This window comes from Lagopus leucura, unplaced genomic scaffold, assembly GCF_019238085.1.
Source record: "Lagopus leucura isolate 7727_CA_CO unplaced genomic scaffold, USGS_WTPT01 Super-Scaffold_100062, whole genome shotgun sequence".
NCBI lineage: Eukaryota > Metazoa > Chordata > Aves > Galliformes > Phasianidae > Lagopus > Lagopus leucura.
In genome coordinates, this window is record NW_024962307.1 from 80963 (window position 1) to 107663 (window position 26701).

Here is a 26701-nt window from a genome sequence, read left to right on the forward strand (position 1 = left end):
CAAAGAGTGCAGTTCCAAGGAGCTGTGCAGCAGCAGGACGGCTCCTGGAGCCTTCTGCTGAAATGCAGAGCTGTCCTTTTCTCTGCAGGGTAAGAAACAGCACATACGGCGGGTGCAGAGATATAGAAATAGCAAAACCTTGGCAGCTCTGCTTGAGGAACAGCCTTTGCCTCCCCTTCTTTTCTCAGTCTGAAAACTCCACAGGAAGAAACCCCTGGCAGCGATGGCATGCTGGTATTCACAGTCACCGTGCATAGAAAAGACCTCCAGACCCCAAATCCAGCCCCAACCCATCCTCACTGACCGTGTGCCACATCCCGCGGTTCCACCACAGCCCCAGAGGCAGCGCCACCCCCCCCCGGGCCGCCCGTGCTGAAGCATTAACCCTCTTTACGAGATTTATTCCCTAAATATCCAATGTCAGCCTCTCCTTCCCCCCCTACAGGTCATTTCTCCTCGTCCTATCCCTATTTATTGGGATCCCTGGGCCCTACACGACCCACCCAGACTCGGAACCGTAAGGAGGGTCGATCTTAAAGCATTGTCACCGAGAGGGCCACGGAAAGTATTTTTGGAGAATGTGAGATTATCTGCTATGCAAAAAACAGCGAGAACTGCCAGCGCTGGGGGCCACGCTCAGCACACACCGTGCGCTGTTTACACGGCATTTATGCGGTGTTTTTCGGCGCTGGAGGGGATCGCTGACCCAACCCTGAGGTTTTCGGGGTTTCCACGTGCGCAGCACGGTGCTCTCACACCGCCAGCCCTGCTGCAAGGCATTGCCGTGCCCCCCACACGCTGCTCGCTCACAGCAGCCCCTCAGAGCTGTGACCGGCAGCCCAGAGCACGCTGCGAGCCCCACACCACCGAAGTTCCATGCAGCCACGTGGAGAAGAACGAAGAGCTCCCACTCGTACTCCCCTCCACCGCCCCACTGCCCAAAATGGCGGCCGCGCTTACAGCGCATGCGCAGGGCCGTACCACGACGGGCGGTGGGGGGGGGAGGCGGCGCGGAGCGGCCCACACAAAGGACAGCGGTGGGGGGAGCAGCGCGCATGCGCTTTGCGCGTCCCTGGCAGCCAGGCGGGTCCCGGCCGGGCGGAGGCCGCGGCGAAGCCGGGGGCTCGCGTAGATGTGCAGCCCGGGGAGGGCGCCCCCTGGGCCGGCCCCGGCTGGGGACCTGCCGCCCGAGTGGGAGACGGACGACGAGCGTATGGCTTTTCTGTTCTCGGCTTTTAAGCAGAGCCGCGAAGTGAACAGCACCGAGTGGGACAGCAAGATGGCCTTCTGGGTCGGGCTGGTGCTGGGCCGGGGCCGCCGCCGCGGTGCGGTTCGTACCTGTCTGCGAGAGCTGCAGAACGGCTTCGAGCGGCGGGGCAGCGTGCCGCTGGGCCTCGGCACCGTACTGCGGGAGCTGCTCAGGTAGCGGGGGCTGCGGGCTGGGCCTGAGGGCCGGGCGGTGAACAGCAGCCTGGATCGAGGGGAGGGGGACACGATGGGATCGATGGGAGTGCGGGGCTGTGGGACCGGGGGTGCGGTGTGATGGGCTGAGGGGCTGCGAGGTGATGGGGCTGGGGATGGGGGTGAGAACTCAGGAGTGAAGCAGTCACTGGGGAGATCCTGTGCCTGGAATTACCTCCCTGTGTCCGATTATTGAGCTGGGGAGAGTGGCAGGGGTCTGTGTAAGGGAGGGGATGCAGCTGGGGAGCTCTGTGCGATGGGGGCTTGAGGCATGGAGCAGGTTGCCCAAGGAGGCTGTGGATGCCCCATCCCTGGAGGTATTCACGGCCAGGCTGGATGTGGCTCTGGGCAGCCTGGGCAGCTGGTTGGTGACCCTGCATATAGCAGGGGGTTGGAACTGGATGAGCACTGTGCTCCTTTGCAACCCAGGCCGTTCTGTGATTCTATGGACAGGTGCAGCCAGGAACCCTAAGTGGGGTACACAGACAGAGAGGGGCTTGGGGTGAAATGCATGGCTAAGGGGCTGCTTCTGGAGGGTAGGAGGGGGCTGTGCCTGGAATTGGGGGCCCACCCCACAGCGGGGCTGTATGGAGGGCCCTTGTTGTATAGGTGGGCTGTGATATGGGGAGCTTTGTGTGTGCAGGCAAGGAGAGCTGTGTTGTGCCAGGCAGCGAGAGGGGCTTGAGAGAATGTCAGCTGTATCCATGGCAGGGGGAGTGCATTGAGGTGCTGGAGAAGCAGTGGGTGCAGGGGGACCTAAGGGTGCTGCCCCTGGAGGGGGGGGTGGTTGTGCCCTTGAGTGCTGATCAAGCACAGGGGTTATGTAAGAGTATGAAGAGGTTTTGCACCATGCAAAGTAGGGGAGAGCACAGAAAGGTCAGTGTGGGGCTGCGTAGGAGGGAGCTCTGTATGAAGTAAAGCAGCACAGTCAGGAGCTTGGGGTTTCCCAAAGGATGTGCACTGGGGCTGGCAGGAGCTGTGGGAGGGCAGTACCAAGGGAAGCGCTGCACTGGGAGAACCCGTAGGTGCAGGAAGGAGCTGGGTGTTAAGTGGGGTTACATTCTGTCAGATGGTTGCTGTGATGAGTGGCTCTGATGGTGTGTGGGGTTGTGTGGGCACGTGGGGATGTTCTGCATGCATTGTGCTTGCAATGAAGTGTTTTGTCTTGTGAAACTAGCCTGATAGCCTGAAATGATTCAAGGACAGCAGTGCTTAGCAGAATCCATGTGCAACGTAACATTTCTCAGATACAGAGAGTTCCTTTCTTTTTTTGTTGTTGCAATTTAATGCGCAAATGAAGCAGACGTGAAATTTGCAACTGAACTTCCTCATCAGTTTCTCTGTTCAGTGCCTCACTGGTTTCAAGTAACAAAGCACAGAAACTGTGAGCCTGGAAGAAGCTGTTTTGTTTTGTTTTCTGTGCTGCTGGTGGAAGAGCTGACTGTATTCGTTTCTGCATGCATGGCTTTTCTCTAGACGTGGCAAGATGCAGAGGGAGTCAGACTTCATGGCCAGTGTGGACAGCAGTTGGATCTCTTGGGGTGTGGGAGTCTTCATCCTGAAGCCTCTGAAGTGGACGCTCTCAAGTGTGCTGGGTGACAGCAAAGTACCTGAGGAGGAGGAAGTTCTGATTTATGTGGAGCTACTTCAGGTAAGTGCTGCCGAGAGCCTTCAGAAAAATACAAGAGCAGTTTTAGGTGCTAGCGAGGAAGGTTTGGGGTTGAAAAAGGACTGCCTTCAGGCTTTCCTGTACACCTGAGGAGTACAGAAACAGATCTGCGGATGTTCCTCTAAGCTGATGTGTTGACTTCTTGCTAACATCTAAGAAATGAGAGGGCAGGCTTGCTGCCTTGCCCAGGAAGACAAGAAGTCTGCTGTGAGACCTCTGTACATCTCGGGTTTGAGTTGGTGCGAGTGTGGTATACAAGAGGAATGTACAGTCTGAATTGAAGAGTGCTGTGCTGGCAGTCAGGATCCTGGGATCCTTTCTGTTGGTGGCTGTTAAAACAAGCACCAGATTTACTGCTGCTGTGTGCAGATGGTCTCTGGATGACTGGGGCTAGAAGAAATGCAAGAGCTCTTTGGGTGTGTGCCTTTATTTGTAGTTGATCTGATAGCACACCGTGACTTTCCTCAGCGGTGGGCATTGCACACTCCTTTCAGTGTGGAAGAGGAAACTTCAAAAGGTGTCTGGAACATCACGTGCCTCGATGCAGAGCTCAGGAGTTGATGGGAGGAGTTGTTTCTGTAGTTCCTCTCTTTGAATGGGGAAAGCTTTTCCCTTGTTTACACAGGAAAATGACTCAGTGAGTTCAGCTCGTTGCATGGATTGAAGAAAAGTTCATTTGGGGTTTAAACTCCTGGGGAGGAGAAATGTAGAAGTGCCCACCTTGCTGCTTGGATTGGAGCAGCAGTGTAGTTGTTTTCAGGTGTTGTTTCTGCCTCGTTCTGCAGGTCAGCCTGACCCAAGCTGGGCCTGGCTTTTTACCTTTGGTGTGTGAGAGGAAGTAGGTGCAGCTTGGCATCGTGAGCTGAAAAATAGCTGAGAGGAAACTGACCGCTGTCCTGTGTCCTTCCAGGAGAAAGCAGAGGAAGTTTATCGCCTGTACCAGAACTCTGTGCTTTCATCTCACCCCGTCGTTGCCCTCTCTGAGCTGCGTTCCCTCTGCGCTGGTGTTTGTCCAGATGAAAGAACGTTCTACTTGCTGCTGCTCCAGCTGCAAAAGGAAAAGAAAGTCACAATCCTGGAACAGAATGGAGAGAAGGTACAGGGTCAAGGTGACTGCTTTGGGGAGGTGTAACCCTGTCTTACGTTTCATCTGGCTGGAAGGGACTTTGTTGGCCAAAGGTGTGCGTTCTGTACTTGAGGAAAGCGATTCTATGTGTTCCAACACCACAGCCTGATAACAGATGAGATTCAGTTTTGTGTGCTGCCATCCACCATCTGGAGCATCACCCACGTAGCTTACAGACTGGCAGGTATTGCAGCTGGCAGCTCTTCCAGCTGCCCAAACTGAAATGGGTTCATGCTGCTGGGACGGGGGTTTCTCTCCTCATGCCCAGGCCCCCCCTGTTTGTCAGCAGCACTGAGCAGGCTCTGCTCTCCCTGTGTGCTGGCAGTGCTGGGTGCTGTGGCTCTGTGCTGAAGAACCTAGAAGCCTGATGCTGCCCCACGCTGTTCGAAGTACTGGGACAGCTTTAGTGATCAGGGTGCTCATTAAGGCAGGATTCCATCTGATTTAATACCAAATTATACTGGCATGGCTCCTCAACTCTGTTACAAGACTCAAAACCACGGGTGTAAAAGCATCTTTCTGTTAGAATGAAAATATTTCCAGTGCAGGCACAAATGGTGGAGATGAGTGAATCGAGTGTGTGCTGCTGCTTTTCCTTTAGATAGTGAAGTTTGCCAGAGGACTTCATGCCAAAGTCTCTCCAATGAATGACGTGGACATTGGAGTCTATCAGCTGATGCAGAGCGAGCAGCTGCTGTCACAGAAGGTGGAGTCCCTTTCCCAGGAAGCAGAGAAGTAATTTGGGGATGGGTGGTGGGAAGAACTTCCGTGTGATGCAGAACTCTGTACCCCTGTTAGGTAGTTAAGAGCAAAGCTGCCTTCTTGTTCTTTCCCAGGAAAGTACACATAATATCTTCAGCAATGCTGTAAGGCAGGCTTTCTGGTCTTGTTTCTTGCCCCTATGAAAACTGTATGCAGTGAGTGGATGTCAGAAGCTTTGCAATGATCTGAAATACTTCCAAGGGTTACTTGTGAAAAGCAGGATGGCTTGAGGGCTGCTGAATCTGAAATTCCTGGGTACTTGGTCGCTTGCTGTGTGCAAGGTGGTGAAGGTGGCTGCAATTCTAAAGTTTGTTTCTAAGAAAGAAACACAAACTACTGCTGCTTGCAAAGGACTAATCTCTCTTATTGCATCTGTACAGATGTAAAGAAGATGCCCGGAATGCTTGTAGAGCTGGGAAAAAGCAACTGGTAAGTGATGGTCTGTTTAGGAGGAGTAGGACAGGTTAAATGCCTTGGGGCTGGTTGGTTACTACAGCTAATGACCAGGTTTGGTGTGGTAAGGTTTATCTCAGGAGTGTGAAGAGTGTCTCTGTTGTCAGAGGTCTCCTTAAGGTGAAGGCATGGCTTTGTCAGACCTGCTGACGTGGTGAAGAGAATGGGAACATGTAGCTCCTAAAACCAGCAGCTTTGTGTGCCTTGTTGTGCAGGGGTGATTCTGTTCCCTTTGAGCTCTGCCTGGTCGGTGAGCCAGGTCTGTTTGTGTCCCATGTCTGCAGGCTCTGAGATGTCTGAAGTCCAAACGAAGGACAGAAAGGCGCATTGAGGAGCTTCATTCCAAGCTGGATGCAGTGCAGGGGATCTTGGATCGGATCTACGCTTCCCAGACCGACCAGATGGTAGCTGTTCTTCCTGACTTCTCAGCCTAGCCCCACTCTTTCCTTTTGTGTTGCTTTACCTGTTCCTCTGCCTGCAAGCCAGCTGGTGAGGCTTTATGCTCTGCTCGAGGAAGCAGCAGCTCTGATATCAGAGCATTGCTCTGAGAGAAATGCTTCTGGCTCTTATTTTGTGTGCTCACTTCTCCATGAGCGCCCTGCTTGAGCAGTGAGCCTTGAGAGGTGCTGACAGTGTTTGCTTTTAGTTAACATCGTGCTTCTGTTTCTTTTTCTTCCAGGTGTTTAATGCCTATCAGGCTGGTGTGGGTGCTTTGAAACTCTCTATGAAGGATGTTACTGTAGAGAAGGCAGAGAACCTGGTAGATCAGATACAGGAGGTACTGAAATAGGAGCATGTATAACTAAGCACTTAATGCACAATAAGCACATTTGCCCAGCAGATTTGAAGCATCTGTTGTTGCTTGGTTTCTGCCCTGTGTGTCATCAGAACAAATGGAGTTATTCCTGGTCTTCTCAGACCAGCAAGCAGAGGTATTCCAATAACTGTCTGTGTCTGGTTTTATGTAATTGCATTTGTTGCTGGCCACAGCAAACCTCACGTTGGCTCTTCAGTTAGCAGCGCTGTGCAAGCATGCAGCTCTCAGAAAATGTTTCTCTCCTGGAAATGAGAAGAGTGTATTCTGAATTAATGGCAGTGAAGGGAGCAATCAGCATGAGCTGATGGAGAAAACAGAGGAGGATTGTTTCTTCAGCTCCATGTGCTTAAGTGTAGTGACTTCAGCTGCTGAGCTGGAAGGCTGTTAAAATCTCCTAGCTGAACTGCTTTCATCTGCCCCTTCCTTTGTTAGCATGAGCCTCGATGGAAGCTTGTTGCTTATGTGAAATAGCAACAGCTGGAGGGATGTCTTCCCTTTTCAGGTTTATTTCCCCTTGCAGCACTTACTCAGTTGTCTTCCACATAACTGTTCAGCAGTAACAACAGTCAGGCATGTTGGACTTGTGGAAGCAGCAGCTAGTGCAAAAGAGGTCCACTGCTGGTTTATTTATTAGTTGCTGTTTCTACTTTTGGCGTAGCTGGATTACAGTGAGACAAGAGTGACTTCAATTTCATACAAACTGTCTTCTTCTTTTTTACTCCCTAGCTTTGTGATACTCAAGATGAAGTAGCCCAGACTCTGGCTGGAGCAGGGGTCAATGGTTTGGGTAAGTTCTGGGGCTCTCAGCTTCTGCTTGTGTCCTCGCCACTGCTGTTAGAGGGAGCTGTGGCCACCAGGAGTTCCCTATTACTCACAATGAAGTGGTGGTGGGGAGAAATAACAACTCCATTAAACTTCAATCCATCTGTGAAGGTGATACTTCATTAGAAGCTAAATGTTTTCTTTCATTGGCAGAGATGGACTCGGAAGATCTGGAGAAGGAGCTGGACAGCCTCCTCCAGGACTCTGCTAAGGAGCCCGTCCACCTTCACCCTGTGCCCCCAAAGGAGCCGGATTCTGGATTTGTAGGAGCCATTTTGGATGCTGAGCTTGAAGCTGAGTTGGAAAAGCTCTCTGTTTGTGATGAAGGTATGGGTGTCAGCAGGCCGTGCTAATTGCCATGGCTAGGATCAGTTACAGGGTTAGGATTTTCTTTGCTGTTGTGTTTTATTATCCGATCCTTCGTCCTGGTGGAAACTGATGGCGTTGTGTTGCAATTTCCTTTATAGATTTGGCACACGATGCTCCATCGGCTTCCTCTGAACCCCAAACAGCTCTGGGACTGGATCTCTAAAGACCCGACCGCATCCTGTTGCTGCAGTTTGACAAGTTGTCTTCAGGCTCTTTAATTATTGACTAAAACTTTGGGACGGGGGGGTCCTGGTCCCCTCTTCTTCATGAAATCACTTTGCTAAGCAACAGGATCTCCTGCCATGACAATCCACTCTGGAACTGGCCCCAGCTGGTGTTTGTCATCTCTGTGCCAACATCTGCACTGGTCTGAATTTGACTTGCTGTCATCTCCAGTCACCTGTGACATCCAGGAACGCAGTTCACTCCTCTGCCCAGCGGAGATAAACTCTCTCTGTCCATAACAGTGCTTGTTGTTGATTTCTTTTGGTTTTCTTTTTCTTTGCTGTGGCTCACGTTGAGAACCTGAGTTGCAGCAGCATTGCAGTTGCTCAACGTTTGGCTGTGTGGTTGTTTAGAACACTTGGCACGTAGGTACTGCCCTTGACATAAGTTACCTGCAACGAGCTTCAGCTTCACCACCTGTCCGTAGTTCCGTCCCTCCCCTCTGTGTGCTGCACGGTTGTGGACAACTAGACACTGTAACAATTGTAGGAGGTGTTGCTGCCGCGCTAGAGGGCAGCAATTGCAAGCACAAGACAAAAAAATTCCTCTTTCTGTAATGACACTAAGGCCTTAAAAGGGAGACCTGCAAAATATGTGAAGTTGAGGGAGTTGCTGGTGCTGAGGTCAGTGACAAAGCCTTGCAGTCGCTGCGGTGCGGCTTCCTGCTTTCTCTTACTTGAAATCTGTGCTGCCTGCTGCCTTTGCATCTTCCTTGTTGGCAAGGCGGCAGCAGGGCGACCTGCTTCCAGCTCTCCTGTGGAATGATTTGGGGTGGGAGGGGAGAAGCTGCATCGTTTTCTCGTTTGGAGTTTCGTGTAACAGTTTGAACGGCTTGTGCTCTTGGTGTTGCAATTCCACAAGATGATGGGTTACCAGAAAACCCCAAAATAAAACCCCGTGTTTCTATTGCCAAACAAACAAACAAACCAAACCAAGCACAGTATGTGGAGACGGTTTTGGAGGCTGGGAAGTGAAATCATTGCTTTATTTTATTTTATTTTTATTTTTTGCAGGTCACTTTTTTATGCTATGTATGCACTTGGAAAAGCAGAAAGCCTGGTACTGCACCCCAATAAATGAATTCCTTCAGGAGGAGAAGAGAAGGAGCGTGGGCTTCCTGCATGCCCTGTGTATGGCAGGGCAGCCCGGAGCTCTGTTGAGCTGCAGTCCTCTCTGCACCTCTCCCTGACTCGGAATGTATTCGCTATCATCAGTGTCTGTTTCTCAGCTCTCTCCTGGCCCTGAGTTGCAGAGCTCCACACGCTCGGCTGAGCAGCGCCCTGGGCCTGCAGTTGCTGTGCTGCTGCCAAAGCAGCTTCAGCCCCAGAGTGCTGGGAGAGACATCCTGGGCAGCATCAGGTGCTGCTTTGGTGTCCTTGTCGCTCCTGCTGAGCGGTGCAGGCCCTGCAGTCAGCCAGCAGTGTGCCCAGGCTGCACCTGAAAGCATTCTCTGTATTCCTTTCTTTTGTAAGCCAAGGGGAGGAAAAAAAACCACTGTTTTCTGCCTACATGTAATAAAGGGGAGAGGAAGAACCAGAGTCCCTTGTGCTTCTGTTTCGCTTTGCAGCTCGTTGCCAGGACTGTCCTGTGACTGCAGAGGTTCCTGGGTGAGACACTGCCTTCCACCCGATGTCTCAAAGCAGTTCCTATTGTCTGACAAGCAGCAAGTCGCTGGATTTTGTTTTTGCCTCAAGGCAATGACTGAATGGAACACCGGCCATATCAGCACTGCCCAAACCAGCCCTCCTTCCTGCTCAGTGAACCAAGCTATGAATTCACCAAGTCAAGCGTGTTTCCTGCAGCCAGAGGTCAGAGCTGAGCGAGCTGCTGATCTCTAGAGAGTATTTTTGCAGGGGGGTGAAGGAAGAAAGGGGCCTCTTCCTCCTGTGCTCGCTCTGTGTTGTCTGTAGCATCTCTGGAAGTTTCTAAACGACATGAGTAGTGCTTGTGCTCCTCCTGTAGGAACTTAATGGGGAACAGAGCATAGAATGACTGCTGGAGGAGCAAAGTCTCCTGTAAGGCATCAGAGACAGCTGGAGAAGAGTAAATGCCCAAGCAGCTGCTGCTTCATTTAAGTGGCTTGTTGTTTTCTTCCTTTGATGCAAAGAGGGGAATGTGATGGAGACGCTGGGTGAGAAAATGAAATACAAGAAACAAGAGCTGGATTGCCACTGAACTGCAATCTTATCACACTTGAGTGCTGCATCCAGCAATACCTCGCTTGGTTCCCAGAAAAAATGGCAGCTCTGAAGTGAGGAAACGTAGCAGCTGTGCAGTGCAATGCAGCAGCAGGAGACTGAAATTTGTGCTTTGCTTTCCTACAGCAGAAGAGCTGTCAGCCCTTCCTCCGCGAGGTGTGTGGCAGTGCAGGTGATGTTCTGGGCCCCACCACAGCTTCCCCTTGCTGACCCAGCTCTGAACATCTCTTTCGGTGCAAGGATCAGGTCCAGGTGTTTCTAAGCTCCTAAGAGGGGGGGCTTCCTCAGACCATGGGTTTCCTGGGACGCCTTCAGGCCGTGGGACCTGAGCACGGGGTGAGCGCTCAGTGCCAACCTCGGGTGCATTAAATGCTGCAGGGCAGATCACCACTATCACTGCTCCCTTTAAGGCTAACAGAAGCATCCCACATCTTAGTCATCTCTGTGTCCTGTACAGGGAATAGGAATAAATCACTCTGGGAAGCACGCATGCATGCATCCTTGCATGGCATAATGCGTCTCCAGGGAGCATGCCGCTGTCATAGAACCCTTAGAGTTAGAAGGGACCTCTGAAGGCCATCTAATCCAACTGCACTGAGACACCACAGCTCCATCGGGGCCTCATCCAGCCCTGGCCCATGGTGTCGGGGCAGTTGGATGGGATCTTTCCCTCCGGTGCAGCCCTGGGAAGAAGGAAAGGAGCAGCGTTACCGCCGCGCGCCGCCGCTTGGTGCCATCTAGCTGCTGTCCCTGGCATAGGCACGAGCCCAGTGGAACTTATTAAAGGCTTAATTAGCTGTTTAATTAAACAAACCCTCACGAAATAAACAGCGGAACGTGGAGCAGCTTCTTTCAGCTGTCACGGAGTGAGTGCACTGTTTGGTTTTGGAGTGAGCTGCTGCTTTGTGGGAAGAAGAATGATGCTCTCGTTTCCATTTCATCTTGGGCAGCTGGGATAGTGCAGAGCCTGAGTCACTGGCTCAGCTTAATTAAATCACAGCATAGCTGAGCTGATGCTCTATAGATTGGCTGCTGCTTTCTTCTGAAGTGTGTATGGCAAAGGCAGAGGTCACAGAAATGCTACCGGTGTGGTAAGGGCGTTATGCTGAGCTGCCTGCTGGCTTTGCTACTTCAATCCACAAGGGCTTTCGCTGCCCTTCTGTGGCTCAGCCAGTTTCCAGCACTTCTCTAAAGCAGGTCCCTGTTTACGCAGCTGCTCCAACTTGGGATGTTGTGTGATTCTACAAAACACCAACTGTGCAGCATCGTGGCCAGGCAGCTCAGGACAGGAGGCAGCGACTGCTTTAGGGTCGCACATCTGAGCCACGGCCGCGTCTCTCTTATTCAGAGATCAAACCAACAGATTCTTGCAGGCTACGTTTCCATCCTGATTTGCACTGAAGAGCTTTCAGTCCCACTCGAATGCTCGGTTGCTCGCTGCTTCTCTCCGTTCCCCTACAGCTTCACTGGGAGCCTCCTCCTCCCATCCCAAATCCTCCTCCTCCTGCCCCCAGGATAACAGAGCCCCAATGCTCTGAGAGCCATTCTGTGCTGCTGGAGGTGTTGTGGGATCTCACTGGGATCCCATTACACCTCCAGTTATACCAAGAGAGGCACCCAGGTCCCTTTGGGCTCAAAAGCTGCTCCCCCAGCATGGACACCTTGCAACCAGGGGAAAAGGAGCAGAGCTTCCACCTTTCCAACGTGGCTGCAAAGGGTGCTTAAAGGCAAGAAGGGATGCTCTGAGACCAAGAAAAGGGCTGTCCTGCTCTGTGCAATCACAAAACAAGGAACAGCATGGGGCAGGAGCTGTTTGTTGCCCCCAAATTGGTTTTATTTAATATAGATATCTATTTTTTTCTGTGTTTAAGTGAATGCACTGAGCACAGAAGGGGCTGAGTGGTGCAGGCTGCGTGATTCTGCTTTGGCATCCGATGTCAGCTGCTCCTCTCGTTGGGCAGAGGCTCCAGGCGGGGGATACAAAGGTCTGGGGGGGCTCAAAAGTGCCTGGAAGGATCTCTTAAGAAATCACAGCCAATCTAACAGATAATTGTGAGCAACGGGAGCTCCGGGCAGCGCCAACCATGCGCTGCATAGAGCAAGCCAAGCTGCCACGGCATGGATCTCCTCTGCTCCTACAGGTGGAACCAGGGCCACGGTGAGCGCCTGCGGGGCTGCCTGGCTCGGTTCGGTTGGCCCCAAACTCAGGCTGCGGGATTTCCCCGAGGAAAAGATGTCCAAAAAGCTCCAGCGAGAGGAAAAGCGCGCGACGTGGGAAATCACCGCGATTCGTCGGGTGTCGCGGCAAATCGCCGCCGTTCGCTTGGATCCTATCGCAAATCGCTGCGATGAAGAAGGAAGAGTCGAATTGGCGCAAAGGACCCCCGGGAGGTGCAACCCCTCCCCCCGCCCACGTGCACGGCTGCGCGTCCCCGCGGTTTCCGCACACGTGGCCGCCGCTTCCTGCGGGGCGAAGGGGAGGACGGGGGGGGCGGGGGGTCGGGGGGAAGAGGGGGGGCGGTGCCCGACGGAAGGGGCCGGGACGGGAGCGGGCGCTGCGGAGGGGGCGGCTGTGGGGAGAGATCGGAGGGGCCGGAGGTATTTGGGGGGGTGAAGGGTTATAGGGGCGCGCATAACCTCGCCTCCCCCCATAGGGGTGTCGGGGGAACGGGGTGCAGCCGCAGGCTTGGGTGCGCAGAGCGCTGGGGAGCGGAGCGGGGTGCAGCGGCTTGCACGTGGCGTGGAGCTGCAGCGGGGTTTGCAGAGGCCTTGGGTGCACGGGGTTGGGGTTTGCAGGGGCGCAGGTTTGCAGGGGGTGCGTGCGGCCGTCCTCAATGTCCCCGTCCCTCCCCAGGCCCCCCCCTCCACCCGGTGCCACCCTGGCGCTGCGCCCTATGGACGGCGTTTTTCTCTCTCCCAACGAAGATGAGTTCGTGGGGAGGATCGCGGAGGAGCTGGAGCAATTCGTGCTGCAGGGGCAGCACCACAGGTAGGGGCACCAAAATGTCAGGACTCTGCTCTGCATCGGCCCTATGGGGTTTGCATGGCACTGCTGGGAGCCTTGGCAGCTTTTCCAGCCCGGCTGTGGAATTGGGCACCGTGCTGCCATGCTCCCATCCTCCCTGGCCATGCGTTTGCTGCGTCGTTTTGCTTTGTCCAGACTTTGAGCTGGATCTCGTTCCTGACCCCTGACAGCCCTGACATGGCCCAAAATGGGGGGGGGGGGGGTTCAGCTGGGATGGGGTTGCTTTGGTCAGAGATCCCATCAGCTGACAGTGACCTTCAGCATTTGTTTGATTGCTTCTTTTGAACGTTTGCCAGAGGTGGCACCGAGGCAGCTGTGAAATGGAATAAACCATAACAGAAAAACCCATCCGAGTGCCATGCATCCAGCACAGGGTTGGTTCAACCATCCGTGTTTCAACTGCTGGCTGCTGCAGTGCGTTCAGACTGGGAGAAGAAGTTACAGCTTCATGGGATGAGGGCAGAAATGAGAGTCCTGGCTGTGGGCAGGACGCATGTGCATAGAGAAGACCTTTGGGCTCCTTAAGACCAGAAAGGCTTTAAGGCACAGATCTAAAGCCCTACACCTGGAGTGACTTGGAGATTAAGAGCCAATAAAGACTTTCTCCTTTTCCATCCTCTGCCTTCGCAGGGTGCTCCTGTTCCCCCCTCTGTCCAGCCGCCTCCGCTACTTGATCCACAGGACTGTGGAGAACGTGGATTTGCTGAGCAGCTTTTCTGTTGGGGAAGGATGGAGGAGGAGGACGGTCATCTGCCACTCAGCCGTGAGGTTTGTGATGCTCTGTGGGGCTCTCTGGGTTGTTGTTCCACCTTTGAAGCACAGCCTCTGTTATTCACAGCATTAGAGGAGCAGGGAGCATGGAATGGCTGAGATTGGAAGGGACCTCAAGGATCACAAAGCTCCAACCCCACTGCAGGCAGGGCCACCAACCTCCACATTTCATAGCAGCCCAGGCTGCCCAGGGCCCCATCCAACCTGGCCTTGAACACCTCCAGGGATGGACGGGGCATCACAGCCTCTCTGGGCAGCTGTTCCAGCACCTCACCGCTCTCATAGTAAAGAACTTGTTAGAATTAAGAGTAGCAATACTTACAGCCCTGAGGAGCTCTAGAAATGATGGGACGCAGCATCACTAATGATGGAAAAAAATAATTTCTGCTTAACCTTTTACTTTTGTGTAAGGACAGAGATGAGCTGAGGGAATAATTGTGTCCTTTGGTTGGGTGAGTTGCCACGTGGGGCGTTTCTAGTCCTTATTCTGAATGGGTAAGGTTGGAATGTTAATGTATCACAGAGTAGGCTGTAGGTGTCCTAATAGGAGACCAGAACACAGAAGATCCCAGCAGAATTCAGGCATGAACTCGTGTTGACCTATTAAACATAATGAAAAACAAAGCCTCAGTGCTTTGGCCAGCACACAGCTCCTGCATTTCCCTCTCTGTTCTGCACACGCTGTGCTTCTCCTGCTCACACCTTGCTGTTTTCTGCCCCCAGGATTCCCAGTGAGACCAGTGAGCAAAACCCAGCCGCCTCTGCACCGCGACCGTCCCGACCCACACAGCCGTGGGGCCGTGGGGCACGGGGGGCCCGGCTGAGGCACGGTGGGGATGGGCATGGGGACACATCCAGAACCTGTGTGGGGTCAGGCAGGATCAGGAGGCCGCCCCGGAGGAAGCCTGATAAAGCCCTGTATGTCCCCAAGGCGATGCGTAAGAAGGCGGAATGGGGGGAACAGGAGGCGGGCGCCAATGGGGCGCGAGAAAGGGGGATCTGCCCCAAAGCTGCACTTGAGGGGGAGGCTGAAGGCAGCCCCGAACCCAACGCTGCCATCAGTGGAGTCTGTTTGGTGCTTGATGAGCAGCACAAGGCTGGGGAGGAGTCGGGAAAAAGCAATGATGGCACAAATGGCGACCGTCCTCCACGCTGCACCGATGTCCCCTTCTTAGAGAGCAGCAGCAGTTCCTCCGGGCAGCACAGTCAGGATAAGGACTGTTCAGATGCCCTCTCTTCTGTACCCAATGAAAACCCAGCTGAGCCAGAAGAGCAGAGCAAGAGCTGTGACAACGCCGTTGGACCAGAAGGCAGCGAGACTCCGTGCCAAGACCAAAAGAGCCACGATAATGATGTTCTGGGGTCCAGCAAGAGCTCCCACCTATCGGGGGAGCACTGCTCTGATGCCACGTTGGTGCTGGAGAACCAGGAGAGGAGCTGTGCTGTGAGCCTGGAGGGCAGTGGGAACATCTCACTGCAAGGCGAGGATGTGGTAAGGCCAGAGTTGGAGCTGGGCAAGGGTCCCTCTGGACCAGAAGGTGAAGATCAGGAGAACTTCAGCGGTGCCCAAGAAGAGCCCACCCAACACCAGACCCCATTGGAAGCACGTGGTGAGGCTGTGCTTGTGTCAGAGCCCATCGGTGGGGCTGGTCCATTGGGTCCCAGTGAGCAGGAGGAGCACAGGGTGGACGAGCCCGTGGTCAAGGATGAGGCCAAGGAGCCCGTGGGCTTGGCTGATGCTTTACAGCGTGAGCTGCGGTTGTCCAAAGGGGACCAAGAGGAGAATGTGGCCACCCAGAGCCGGGAGCTCGCCTTCGAGGATGACTGCACTGCAGAGCTCCTACAGGAGGTAATGCATGCCATGGGCACTGCCTTTGGGTTACTTTAGGGTTAAGAGGGCGTTCAGGGGTTGTCCTCAAAGGGAGACATCGGTGCCAGGCTCTGCGGTTGGCTGCTCACCCTCTTGGACCCTCCGTGGGTTGGAGGGACCGAGGTGGGACCCTGCAGGATGGCTGTTGGCCACAAAGTCCCATGTGGTGGGTGCCCAGTGTGAGCTCTCAGTCCATGCAGCGTGTTGCCCGTATTTGGGTGTTGCATTGGGTCAGGATGCTCAGCGCTGGGAGCACCTGATAGGAACGTTGTCCTGGTGGTTCCACCACCATCCTCTTGGTCTTTGAGTCTTTGCTGTGATGGTAACTCATTATTTGTTTTCTGTACCGTTCCCAGATCGTGGGTCATCTCACCGTGAAGGACATCAGCGTCGAGAGGATCACGGTGGATTATTCCAGCTATGGTGACACGCAGGTCCACGAGGGGGATTTTGGGCACATAACTGAAATCTACGACTTCTCCCCATCACTGAAAACGGAGCACCTGATGGAAGTGTTCTCAGATTTCCAGTGAGTGCCTTTTTGAGAGGCATAAAACGAGCAGTATTCAGAGCTGAGCGCACCACAGGCTGTGATGATGCTGTGCTGGATTTTACCCTCACCCCCATGCTCTGACTCCTTATGCTCCGTGCTTTGAAGGACGTTTTCCTGCAGTTTGTGACTAGAAGTGTTCTTTGAGTCTCTCTTCTGCACAGTGCTGCCTACTTGCAGAGTTATTTGTGCTGCTTTGGCTTCATTGGGAGCTTCTACCTGCTCCATAGGAGCCTCTTTGCTCTCAGGTCCCAATGCCTGTGTTGGGATTGCACGCTTACCTAAATGCTTGCAGAAAGAAAATTAAGAGTCCAATCCTGCTGCATGAGATAAGATGTATTATGTAAACACGGGGAGCAGGCAGCACTGTGCAGGAGGGGTGACATTGGATTAGCAGTGGGGTCAGAGCAAGGTTCTGCCCCATGGGGCGGTCAGCGGGCTCGTACAGCTCTCCATGGGGGTTGGATTCATTGGCAGTGCTCATCCCCTGTGCTGAAAAGCACTGTTTGCATTCTAAATGTGCTGCTGTCTGTTGTCAGTGTTTCCTCTTCTACGTGTTCCCTTCCCTCTGCTGTGAGAGTGGAACTGAGCTGCAAATTGACAGATCTAATTTGAGCGCTCGATCGTGGTTTTTATTTCCCCTGCTGCAGGGAAAATCTTTGATCTCCTCACTCCCCAGCTCGCATTTTCCACTGACACTTTATTAAATAGATTTCTGCTTTGGTCTCTTCATCCAAAGCTTTGCAAACCACTCTGCAAACGAATTCTGCTTTTCATTGCAAGTGGCCGAGCACTCAGGTGGTGCTTATAGGGCACTGTGTGCATGGCAGTATTGCAAGACAGCCCATGAAATAGAGGCTGCTTGTTGGCCAAGAGCTTCTTTAGGGGAAGAAGAGTCCTTGGGGGAATCACACACTGGGACTGGATGTAGTTCTGATCCTTTTCCCCTCTTTGTGAAATGGGCGCAGTGCTCGGATGGCAACACTGAATGCTTGGAAACTCAACATGGCTGTGGGCTTCACTCGCGTGGCTTTTTCTTCCTATGAACCAAAACTCTCGTATTGTTTTCTTCATTGTAGTGAGAGTGGCTTCAAAATCCAGTGGGTGGACGACACGCACGCCCTGGGGATCTTCTCCAGCCTGTCTGCAGGTGGGGAGCTGTGGGGCTCCTGGGCACGAGTTCTGCTTCCTCACACCTTGCTTCTTTGCACATCAAACTTGAGTATCTGTAAGGCGTGTAGCGTGGGAGCTCTGCTTTGCAAGATGAACTGGTTTTTAATTGGCTTGGGTAATTACCGGGGTACCTGTTGTATGGTGAGCTACGCATTGCACGGAATGGTTTTGTCATTTCAGTTTTTATCTGGTGGAGTGGCTTGAGTTTGGGAAGACCTGTCCAGGCCATCCGGTCCGACTCCCCTGCAATGAACAGGGGCACCTACAGCTCCAAGTGCTCAGAGCCCCATCCAGCCTGACCTTGGGTGTCCCCAGGGACAGGGCGCCCACCGTGCATGGGGCAACCCGTGGCAGTGCTCTACAGAATAGATCATTAAGGTCATAAATGACCTCTAAGATCACCGAGTCAGCTGTCAGCCCCGTGCCCATAGAATCGTTAAGATTGGAAAAGACTTCCCCCATCCTCACGTCCAACCACCAACCTGTCGCCATGCACAGCCTGAGCGCCCACACTCTGCTCTTGGGATTTGCTCCTAGTTATCAGTGTGGTCCTTAGAATTCGTGTTTCCTTAGAGCTCCTCCTGCCCAAGGAAGGGCTGATGTAAGGTGGAGGGGAGCCCTGGGATCAGTCGGCCTTGGCAGCCCGTGGGTCGTGCAGCACTGTGGTACCACGGGCTGGGTTTTGTGTGATGAAAGCTGCCACCATTCCCCTGCTGCTGACTTTGTGCTCTGTTCTTTGAAGCATCTCAAGCCCTGGGGCGGCGTTACCCTTCACTGAAGATCCGACCGCTGATCCATGCGACGAAGCAGTCTAAAATTAAGGCACTTCAGCGACCAAGTAAGATGATAAACATGTGTATGTATATCTATGCTACCATTTTTTCAGTTGCCTGTTCTGTGTCCTGGGTGGTCAGTCTCACGGCGACACTTTAATGGGGAACTACTTATTGGATACCAGCATTCCTTTTAACAGCTTTGTTGGCTGTGGCAGGGCAGTATTTGCCCCCAACCTGTTACCTCACATCTTCCAGTGCCACTAATGCTGCTTGTTGCTCTGACAGCCAAAATAGCTGCAAATGGGGGCACAGGTGAACGTGAATATGTCAAAACGTTTGCCCAAAAAGCTCTGCCCTACTCTGCACAATTAAAGACAAACCCCAGAGCAGTTGTTTTGTGGTTGGCATAATTTTATTCAGTATCAGTGAAGAGGAAATGGTTAAGCTCAGCCATTAACATTGGTTTATTTAGTTGATTGCCTTTTAAAATCATACTGTAATCAGGTACATTTGCCACTGTAAAGAAATGCCATGAATCTTGTAGCAGAGAGGCTGACGGAGGCACAGCTGCAGTCACTGCACTAAACAGATGTCAGCATGAATGATTCCAAGGGACACTGTCACAGTTAGAAGTTCCTGAGCTCGATTAAATGTGAAAGAAGTGGTTTGCTTTCACACTTCTCACCTGTTGTCATTCAAATTCTCCATCTGTACCCTGCTGGCAGGAGTGGGATCAGCTTATAAGCATACAAACCCTGCACTCACTTCAAGTGCCATTTATTTCCAAATGCAGGTTTGGATCTCAATTAGCTGACAGTGTCTCTTTTTTTTTCTTTTTTTTTTAATTATTATTTTTTAACAGCTTTTTAAAAGAAAGGTTGGCAGTTCCATGGTCCAAGCTGTGATGCTCTGAGCCTGCCCCCCCTTTTCCCTTAAGCTGCTGCTAGGCTGCCTTTAGGAATAACACTTCTGAAAAAGCAAGCAAAAGCCCACTTGGCTAACTGGATAATAATTTGCAAACAGTTGCTGATAAATGATCAGATAGCAGCCAAATCCAGGTTAGTTTGGACTTGGTAAGGTTCTGGTGCATTGCTTTATTGAGGATGAAACTGCAGCAAGCCAGACGTGTGCTAGGAACTGGAGCTCGCTGCTCCCTCCTGGCCAGTTTTTTCCTAAAGCATCCGATAGATTTAACAGATTAAAAGAAAAAACAACAAAACCAGGCGTTTTCCCTTGGTGCTTTTTGAGGCTGGAGGCTGTTGGTTTTGGTGAGCTGATGCTGAGATGAAATCTCTCCCTGTGTGGCCCCGTGGGTTGGACTGTGCCTTCGCTTTGTTCTCAGAGGAGGGAATGGAGCTGCAGTGTTCCTGAAAGCCTGAAATGGGGAACATTGCACAGCCACAGAGCCTTAAACACACATTAGGGTTGGAAATGACCTCCAAGGTCACGGCAGCCAACCCATCCCCATAGAATCATTGAGGTTGGAAGAGACCATCAGGTCCAACCATCATGGACCACTAGAGGACCAGAGCTTCTTCATGTCCAAATGTCGACACTGTTGCACAAAAGCTGTTGTACAAAATCTGAAGGAAAGCCTTTCCAAAAGAACAACAACTTGCTCTGTAGGGTGGGATGGTTTGCTCATAGCAATGCTCATCCCAAAGGAACTCAGAAAATAGACACCTGCTCTTGTGTCCTGCACGTAAGCCAATACTGCTCCTGAGTAACCTCCAGCTTCACCATTTTTACCTTTTTTCACCCAGAACTCCTTCAGCTTGCCAAAGAGAGACCCCAGACTGACACGGTGGTGGCAAGAAGGTTGGTGACCCGAGCCCTGGGGCTGAAGCACCAGCAGCAGTGCAGCTCCGGCCCCGAAGGGCTCCTGCCAGAAGGTTTGGACCAGGAGGAGTGAACCATCTCCACTCAAAAAAAACCCAACAACCATGTGTAGATGAGCGTGGCTGTGATATTAAACTGCATGCAGAACAGTGAGTTGCCATGGGGATGTTCTCTTTGCTTTCTGAGTTGAGAAGGGGAAAAGTTGAATGAGATGTCGAGCTCCAGAGCCCTGCAGGTTGCTCTTTGTGCTGGAGAACACCGTGCCCTGCTCTGCTCCAAAGCATCTGCACTCTCTGCAGCACGTAAGGAAGTGTTACTTCGTGTTAAAGCCCACCAGGAATTGTTAGGAGTGCACCAGGGTGAGGGAAGGGCATCTCACTGGTCAGCATTCAGTTGGAGCGGAGCATCTGTAGGAGTCAAAAGCTCTGTTCAGTGTTTACTCTGTTGTCATATTGTTGTTCAGATATCCCCCAGTAGTGACAGGCATTGAGGTTCAGGGCTTTTTCCTCATTGAAAAGAAGCCTGCCTGTGTTGTTCTGTTAGAAAGCAAAGTTATTTGTTCATTAGGAGAAGCAAACCAGAACTCAACAGTAGCTCAACTTGCACAGAGCCCAATGGCAAGGGATGCTCCGAGAGACACCTTGAGTTGCAGCAGCAGCAATAGAGCATCCCCCAGGCTCTGCTTTAGCTGCACTGTCCTGCATCTTGAGAACAAAATGGACTTTTCCAACTTCCAGCAGGCTGAAAACCTCTCCTCTGTGTCAACATCTTGGATACAAGAAATACTCCTCTAGGCGTTAGCAAGAACCGTTAAGCCTCACAACATCCCTGTGAGGTAGGATGGTGGGTTGATCCCTGTGGATTGAGATGGTTAATTGGCTGCACTCCATTTAGTTCTAGCTGCGTGTAGAAGCCTTCTGTACAAACACAGAGGGAGAAGGAGACTTCAGTACCGGGAATTGTGAACAAAGCCCTCAGCTGGCGGGGAGTAGAAATACAAAGTAGGATTTAAAAACGGATATATATTTTTTTTCTGGGTGAAACAATTTATTCAAGTAGCTGTGGTGGAAAATCTGTAGCGACGTGCGTCCTCAAACAAACAGAGGAGCACACTTAGCACCATTGTGAACTGAACTAAGAGTAAAAAAGAAATCCTCGGAGCCAACTTAGGCGGTCAGCGCATCCCTGACGATGCAAGCCACAAAGTTACCTCTGCAGGGTACAGGGGTGCAATGCCTTAACTGAACTCATCCTCCAAAAGAGGGAATATCCAGCTTAGAAGGTAACGTGTAGGTGGACGTAGGGGCTGCTGGGTGAATTGCTTGCTGTGCAGTGGGAAGCAACGATCCTGTGGACTCAGCACGGCTTCTGGGTGGTGGAGGAGCTGTGCTGCACGTGGAGGCAGAGTTCTGCATTTGCTGCTCCGTTGGTTCTGGGAGTTGGTTGTTGAATGCGAGAGTTTGGCTGCAGTATTAAATTATGCTTTAGACTGTTCTGCTCAGAAGGAACGCTTCGATGTTGTTTTCTTTCCTGTGTTTCTTTGCTAAAATGGAGCAGTGGCAGCGGTGCTGAGGGTAAGCATCATCACAAATGGAAGAATATGCGTCAGTGGTGCTTCAGCTCAAGCTTGAAAGTACCAAAATGTGAAGAAAATGAACGGTCAAGACCCGTTGAGGTTGTTGATACCCAACCAAAGGCAAACTGAGCTCGCTGCAGCCCAGAGCTGTGTACACACATAAAGATGGTGGGGGGAGGTTGGAGCCCAGTAGAGTTTGAAAGCCTGCTCCCAACACCCTCAGCAGCGGGGATGGGATTTACAAGAGGTGGTCCAAGCATTTACACCGGGAAGGAAGGCAGCTTTAGAAAATAATTTACCTTGCTAATTTAGAGTTTGATTGCTTGCTTGATTTTTGTCTTGGCGCAGTGGTTGGGGAAATGAGCGCAGCGGGAAGCCTCGCTTCTTAAATAGTGGGATGGGAGGCAGTGCTGCTCTATCGGGTGGACACTTTGTTGTTTGTGAGTCCGCTGAAGTGATCAAACTTCTGTTCCGTTTCGTCGCTGAAGGAGCCACCTGTGAGCCCAGAGAACACAGGGTTAGGGATGGAGCGGGCAGAGTGGTGGACGTGGGGCATCGCACAGCCAGAGCAACGTGCTGCAACACGGCCCCAAAGCAAATGCTAGAAGGGCAAGGTAGTTCATGGCTAATTAATTTAAGCATTAATTAAGCCTTGCCATAATTGGAACAGCCAAACAGTCTTGGGTGTAATTGATGTGTTTGGGAGACTTGGCTACGACCTGTGCTGAGTTTTCTGCTAACCTTTGTTGACTATCAGGACTGTGAAATGGTCTCCTTGAGGGTGAGGGTAAAGGGGGGCTCTGTTTTGCTCTTCAATAGGGCCCTGGCCTCACTTTTTGCTCATTTGGAGACAAAAGCTGAACGTATTTTGAAGTAAAAGTATTTTCAAGCTCAGCTGGAGAGCTCATCCAGCACTTCAGTGCTCTTTGTCCAACTGGAGGGGGTTTGGCTTTTCGAACTAGGTCATAAGCTGTAATGTGAGATGACTATTTTCTTCAGAAAAGCAACAAACTAATAATAAAAAAAAAAGAAACAGTGAAAACATTCCTTGAGGAACTTCAGCCAACCATGGAAACTGGCTTTGCCATGGGCTTTATTTGGAAGTTGACAGGCAGCTGCTGTTGAGTTACTTTCCATGTTAAAAAACGGTTCAGCTTAGCCTGCAACTTCATTCCATTTTCAAAGGGATCTGATGATTTTTAAGGCAAATTGGGGCCGGTTGGGCTGTGCTGTTCTCTCACCTGTGTGGCAGTTGTACATCCAGATGCGCTGCCCGTCGTACCGACTCCGGCATTTCATCACGTTGTTGGAGTAATCAGATTCAGCCACTTCATAGTTGGGGTTGATGACGACCTTAGGAGCGATGGAGAAACACAGGGTGGAGTTATTTGGAGGTGAGATTCTAGGATCAGGTTGGGAGAGAATCGTGCTTTTCCATTGCAGCACAATCATGGTTGGACTGGATGATCTTAATGGTCTTTTCCAACTTTAATGAGTCTGTGACTGTAGCTCATGAGGGGAGCAGACAGAGGCTCCTTAATTAAAGCCAGATCATGATCACGCCTCTGCCCACGCACCAAGACATCACCCTCAAACACCTCCCCATTTCACACCATAGCAGTGAAGACAAAAATAATGCCTCCTCCCTTCGCTCCTCTGCAGCTCTGGGCTGCTTTTAGAACCAAAGAATTCCCCCCACCTCCTTCCCCTTGCTCAAAGCAGACTGCAAGCACAGAACTCCTGCAAACGCCCCAAGAATAGCACTTCATCCATCCCCAAGCAAAGCAAGCATTGCTTACAACCTCAGAACTTTGTCCAAGACAGCGCGTTGCATTCCATGTCACCTATCTGTGTTACTGGCATTAGCTGCACATGGATTGTGGAGGACTACCCAACGTTGGCTGCGTGTGGGTTACTTAAGACTGACATTCCTGACACCCCTACTGGATAAGAAACCTCTTTCCCCCTACCTGGAAGAGGTAATCTCCTGGTGGGACGTCGGTGATGTCGATCCACTGGCAGTCGATGTCGTGTCGGTACACATCCCAGCAGCCAACAGTGATCCCTTGTTCACCAAAATTGGCACACTCGTACTGTTTCTGCACATCTGAAGGAGTTGAAAGCACAGTGTTGGGTTCTCAGACTGTGTCAGGGGAAGGGCGGGTTGTTCCCTAGCTCCCGTGGGTAGCAATGAGCTACAGGCACACAATTTTGGATGAGACAGTTCAACGCTGCTTTGCTTAATGTCTTGTAATGAGAAGGATGCACCAGTAACATGCATGGGAAGAGCTGCCACCTCCTGTGTCATCACCCAGAGGAGAGTTTGGGGATTCCTTGCTTTGTGGGAACAACATGCACACTTTGTAAGTGAGAAGCTGAGTTCTGGCAGCCTCAACACACGGGCTCTGTAGGGTTTCTCTTATAGCATAGAGAATAGAACAGCCATACCTGCTTCACATTCGGTGTCTTCCAGACAGAAGCTGGCTTTGTGTCCTTCAGCTACCTTGGTTCCATTGAGGTTCAGTAGATCATAGTGGGTGAAAACCTCCATGCTGTGGTAATGCCTGCAAGACACGAGGATTCATTAAGGAAAACAGCTCTTTAATTACTGCCCCTCAGGGGCTGCGCGGGGGAATAGAAACAATGCAAAGTGCTGGGGACCAGAAGGAGCAGAAGAAGAGAAACCACAGCCAGGAAACCTTCCCCTGGGCACCACCCTGCGTGCTGGCTCCCAGCCCAGGGCTGGTTCACATAGCAGGTGCTGAAGCTGCTTCCAGGTAAGAGCCTTGGTAGGATCACACACTGTTTTGTAAGGGCAGCAGCAGCCAGGTTATCATTTCTAGTGCACTGTCATCACTACAAGAAGCATTTCAGTTGCTCTGTACCAACAGGCTGTAACCAGCACAGGGTGTACTCACACTATCAACCTATTTTCCATTTTTTCCCCCTCCTCAAAACGAATGACAGATGGAAGCATCTTTCTCAGCACTCGCTTCACGGGGAGCTAAACAACATGACAGCTGGCATCACACACCTTCCATCCCATAGCTTGAAATGGGGAGATGTTAGCATCAACCCAACCTGGGCCGCAGTGCCAGCACGAATGCGTCAGAGAGAGCACACAAGATGGGCTGTAGACTCGTAGTTAGCAAGGTTAGGCCCATAATTAGCAAAGTCAGGCCCCCCCTGCAGGGTTTGGGTAATGCTGACCATTGTGTTCTATGCCACGATGCTGGTTCAGCAAGGCATTGAACCTGCACTGAGGGCAATGGGAAGAACCAGGGTGCAACATGGGGTCAAGGCTGGGAGCACGAGTGTGGCCATACTGATGGAAAACACTCCTTATGATCCCGGACTTGGGACAGGGGGAAAACCCACAGCACTCGTTGGGAACAGGAGGTCCTGAAACCCCAAGACACCAAAACCCATCGGTGTGGCTCAGGAGGGAGGCAATGCCCACACAATTCAACGCCAACCCAAACTCAGCAGTGCTGAGCACAAGGCACAGCTCGTCTCCTTCCCAGCTGTAAAAATAACTGTGGCTCAAAGCTCCCAACCCATAGCATTGCAGCACACATTTCTGCAGAAAAAGGGGGCAAGGCTGAAAGGGGCAGAAATGTTTCCTCCAGAGATTAGGTTTCTTTTTACCTCCTTTCCTCTAAAACCAGCAAAACCCAAACCCACCACCTGCCAAAAGTCAATCCCTTCTCACTCCCTGATACAGTCTTTCCCATTTTTGTTCTGCTCCCACATCAAAAGGCTCCTGAACAGAAGCTCCCAGTGATGGGGTGAGGCAACAGGGAGAGAAGGGACGTTTCCAAGCTGTTGACTTGCGAGCTGTCTCCTTTGGCAGCTTCTGATAGAAGTTTGAGGTCTCCAGTCTGACTCACTTTCTGAAATATGTCTGAATCACTCAAAGAGGTGTTTACTTTCTGCTGTTTACAGACTGGAAACATTGAAGAGGAATTGAGTTCATCCTCCTCCGTACAAACAGAATCCAGTTTTGAGCACACAGATGGCTCTTGGCCTCTCCCCAATCTCACCTCACTTATGCAGTCTCCCAAATTGCTCCGAAAGTCTCCTTCACCCACCCCACGATGTGCTCAGCTCCTTGCAGAACCCATGCATTCCCCCTTCCAGGGCCAGAGCAGAAGCAGAGGTTCTGCACCCATTTGGGTTTCCTCCTCCTGAAACTGCCATCTCCTGTTTATTTTGGGCTCTCTGCCGCTGAGGTTTTAGCAACACACATCACAAAAGCAACCTGGCTGCGAGGTGTTGTGCCAACACGTGCCCCATCTGAAGCTCTGCAGCCTTTGTGACACTGAAGCAGCGCTGCCTGCATCCCACTTTGCTCACAAACTGCTCGTAGAAGAGTGCAAAACCTGAGCATTTGTCGCTCTGTGCGGCACAAACCTGACAGCAGTGGCAGAACAAAAGCTGGGAGCTGAATTTCTCAGCTCCCAAGTCAGAGGAAAACCAACCCTGTCCCAAACTGTCACTGCAGAACCACAGCATCAGCTCGGTTCCCATTCCCCACGGCTGGTTTGGTCAGTGGACCCAACAGCGCTCACCGATGGCAGTCATGCCAGACCCAAGCGTGGCGACCATTTTTGGGGCGGAAATCCGACTGCCCGTTGTTGTGGATCTGGGAGGAGAAGCGCAGCAGGCGGCGGTAGCCGGAGGTGACGGAGGTGTTGATGGCTGAGCTGGCCAAGCAGTTCTCCTCCTGCGCACACTGCAGCATGAACATGGGGCGGTCCTCCAGGTAGGCGGTCTGCTCCACCAGCTCGGCGTTGAGCACCAGGTCGGGGGCAGCTGGTGGGAGGGAGGTGGGAAATGAGCTGATGGGCTCCTAAAACACACCGCAGTTTGCTAGAGGTGGGTCCAGCCCTTTCTTTGGTCAGCCCCATCCCGCTGTTGGGGCAGGTCTTTTTCTCCTGCGTATCCCAGGGCAAATGCAACAAAATGAACTGAAGCCCAGGTTAGGGTAGCAAGATACTGATATGGAGCTCAGAGAGCCTGTGGATGTCCCATCCCTGGAGGTGCCCAAGGTCAGGTTTGGTGAGGCTCTGGGCAACCTGGTCTGGTGGGAGGCAACAATCCATGGTGGGGGGTGGCACTGAATGGGCTTTAAAGACCCTTCCAACCCAACCATTCAACGAATCCATCATTTTTAAGGACCCTTCCACCCCAACCCATCCTATGCTTCTATGGCCTTT

General features: G+C 52.0%; 3 protein-coding genes across 4 annotated transcripts in view; 2 read left to right on the plus strand and 1 right to left on the minus strand.

The window, feature by feature from the left end:
• Positions 1–1099: 1099 nt before the first annotated feature.
• CHMP7 (charged multivesicular body protein 7) lies at positions 1100–7943 on the plus strand. The gene is made up of 10 exons (XM_042886767.1): positions 1100–1422; positions 2938–3112; positions 4041–4226; positions 4858–4991; positions 5399–5447; positions 5756–5875; positions 6151–6249; positions 7015–7075; positions 7264–7437; positions 7578–7943. The coding sequence occupies exons 1-10, from the start codon at positions 1133–1135 to the stop codon at positions 7640–7642; spliced, it is 1353 nt and encodes a 450-aa protein (XP_042742701.1). The 5' UTR covers positions 1100–1132; the 3' UTR covers positions 7643–7943.
• A 4501-nt stretch (positions 7944–12444) lies between these two features.
• Positions 12445–20059, plus strand: R3HCC1 (R3H domain and coiled-coil containing 1). The gene is made up of 8 exons (XM_042886729.1): positions 12445–12500; positions 12757–12891; positions 13558–13695; positions 14422–15547; positions 15925–16097; positions 17198–17268; positions 18034–18129; positions 19831–20059. The coding sequence occupies exons 2-8, from the start codon at positions 12797–12799 to the stop codon at positions 19977–19979; spliced, it is 1848 nt and encodes a 615-aa protein (XP_042742663.1). The 5' UTR covers positions 12445–12500; positions 12757–12796; the 3' UTR covers positions 19980–20059.
• The window catches only part of LOXL2 (lysyl oxidase like 2), a 41409-nt gene continuing 28837 nt past the window's right edge, over positions 14130–26701 (minus strand). Inside the window, exons 10-15 of one of the 2 annotated variants that reach the window (XR_006181570.1) lie at positions 26054–26297; positions 23931–24046; positions 23453–23589; positions 22724–22835; positions 21782–21977; positions 14130–14298 (exon numbers count right to left, since the gene is read on the minus strand). Coding sequence is in view for 1 of the 2 variants with exons in the window: in XM_042886728.1 (XP_042742662.1) it covers positions 21898–21977; positions 22724–22835; positions 23453–23589; positions 23931–24046; positions 26054–26297 (689 nt within the window). In the remaining variant the exon portion in view is untranslated. Of the gene's footprint in view, positions 14299–18457; positions 21978–22723; positions 22836–23452; positions 23590–23930; positions 24047–26053; positions 26298–26701 lie in introns of those variants that run through there. The other variant, XM_042886728.1, reaches the window with a different exon arrangement.

Excerpts from the sequence above, each read along its gene's own strand:
- CHMP7 (XM_042886767.1), top strand. The coding sequence starts at position 1,133 with ATGTGCAGCCCGGGGAGGGCGCCCCCTGGGCCGGCCCCGGCTGGGGAC. Across the intron at positions 1,423-2,937 it reads GTACTGCGGGAGCTGCTCAG|ACGTGGCAAGATGCAGAGGG; the intron begins GTAGCGGGGGCT and ends GCTTTTCTCTAG. Across the intron at positions 5,876-6,150 it reads CTTCCCAGACCGACCAGATG|GTGTTTAATGCCTATCAGGC; the intron begins GTAGCTGTTCTT and ends TTTTTCTTCCAG.
- R3HCC1 (XM_042886729.1), top strand. The coding sequence starts at position 12,797 with ATGGACGGCGTTTTTCTCTCTCCCAACGAAGATGAGTTCGTGGGGAGG. Across the intron at positions 13,696-14,421 it reads ATCTGCCACTCAGCCGTGAG|GATTCCCAGTGAGACCAGTG; the intron begins GTTTGTGATGCT and ends TTCTGCCCCCAG. Across the intron at positions 18,130-19,830 it reads TAAGGCACTTCAGCGACCAA|AACTCCTTCAGCTTGCCAAA; the intron begins GTAAGATGATAA and ends TTTTTCACCCAG.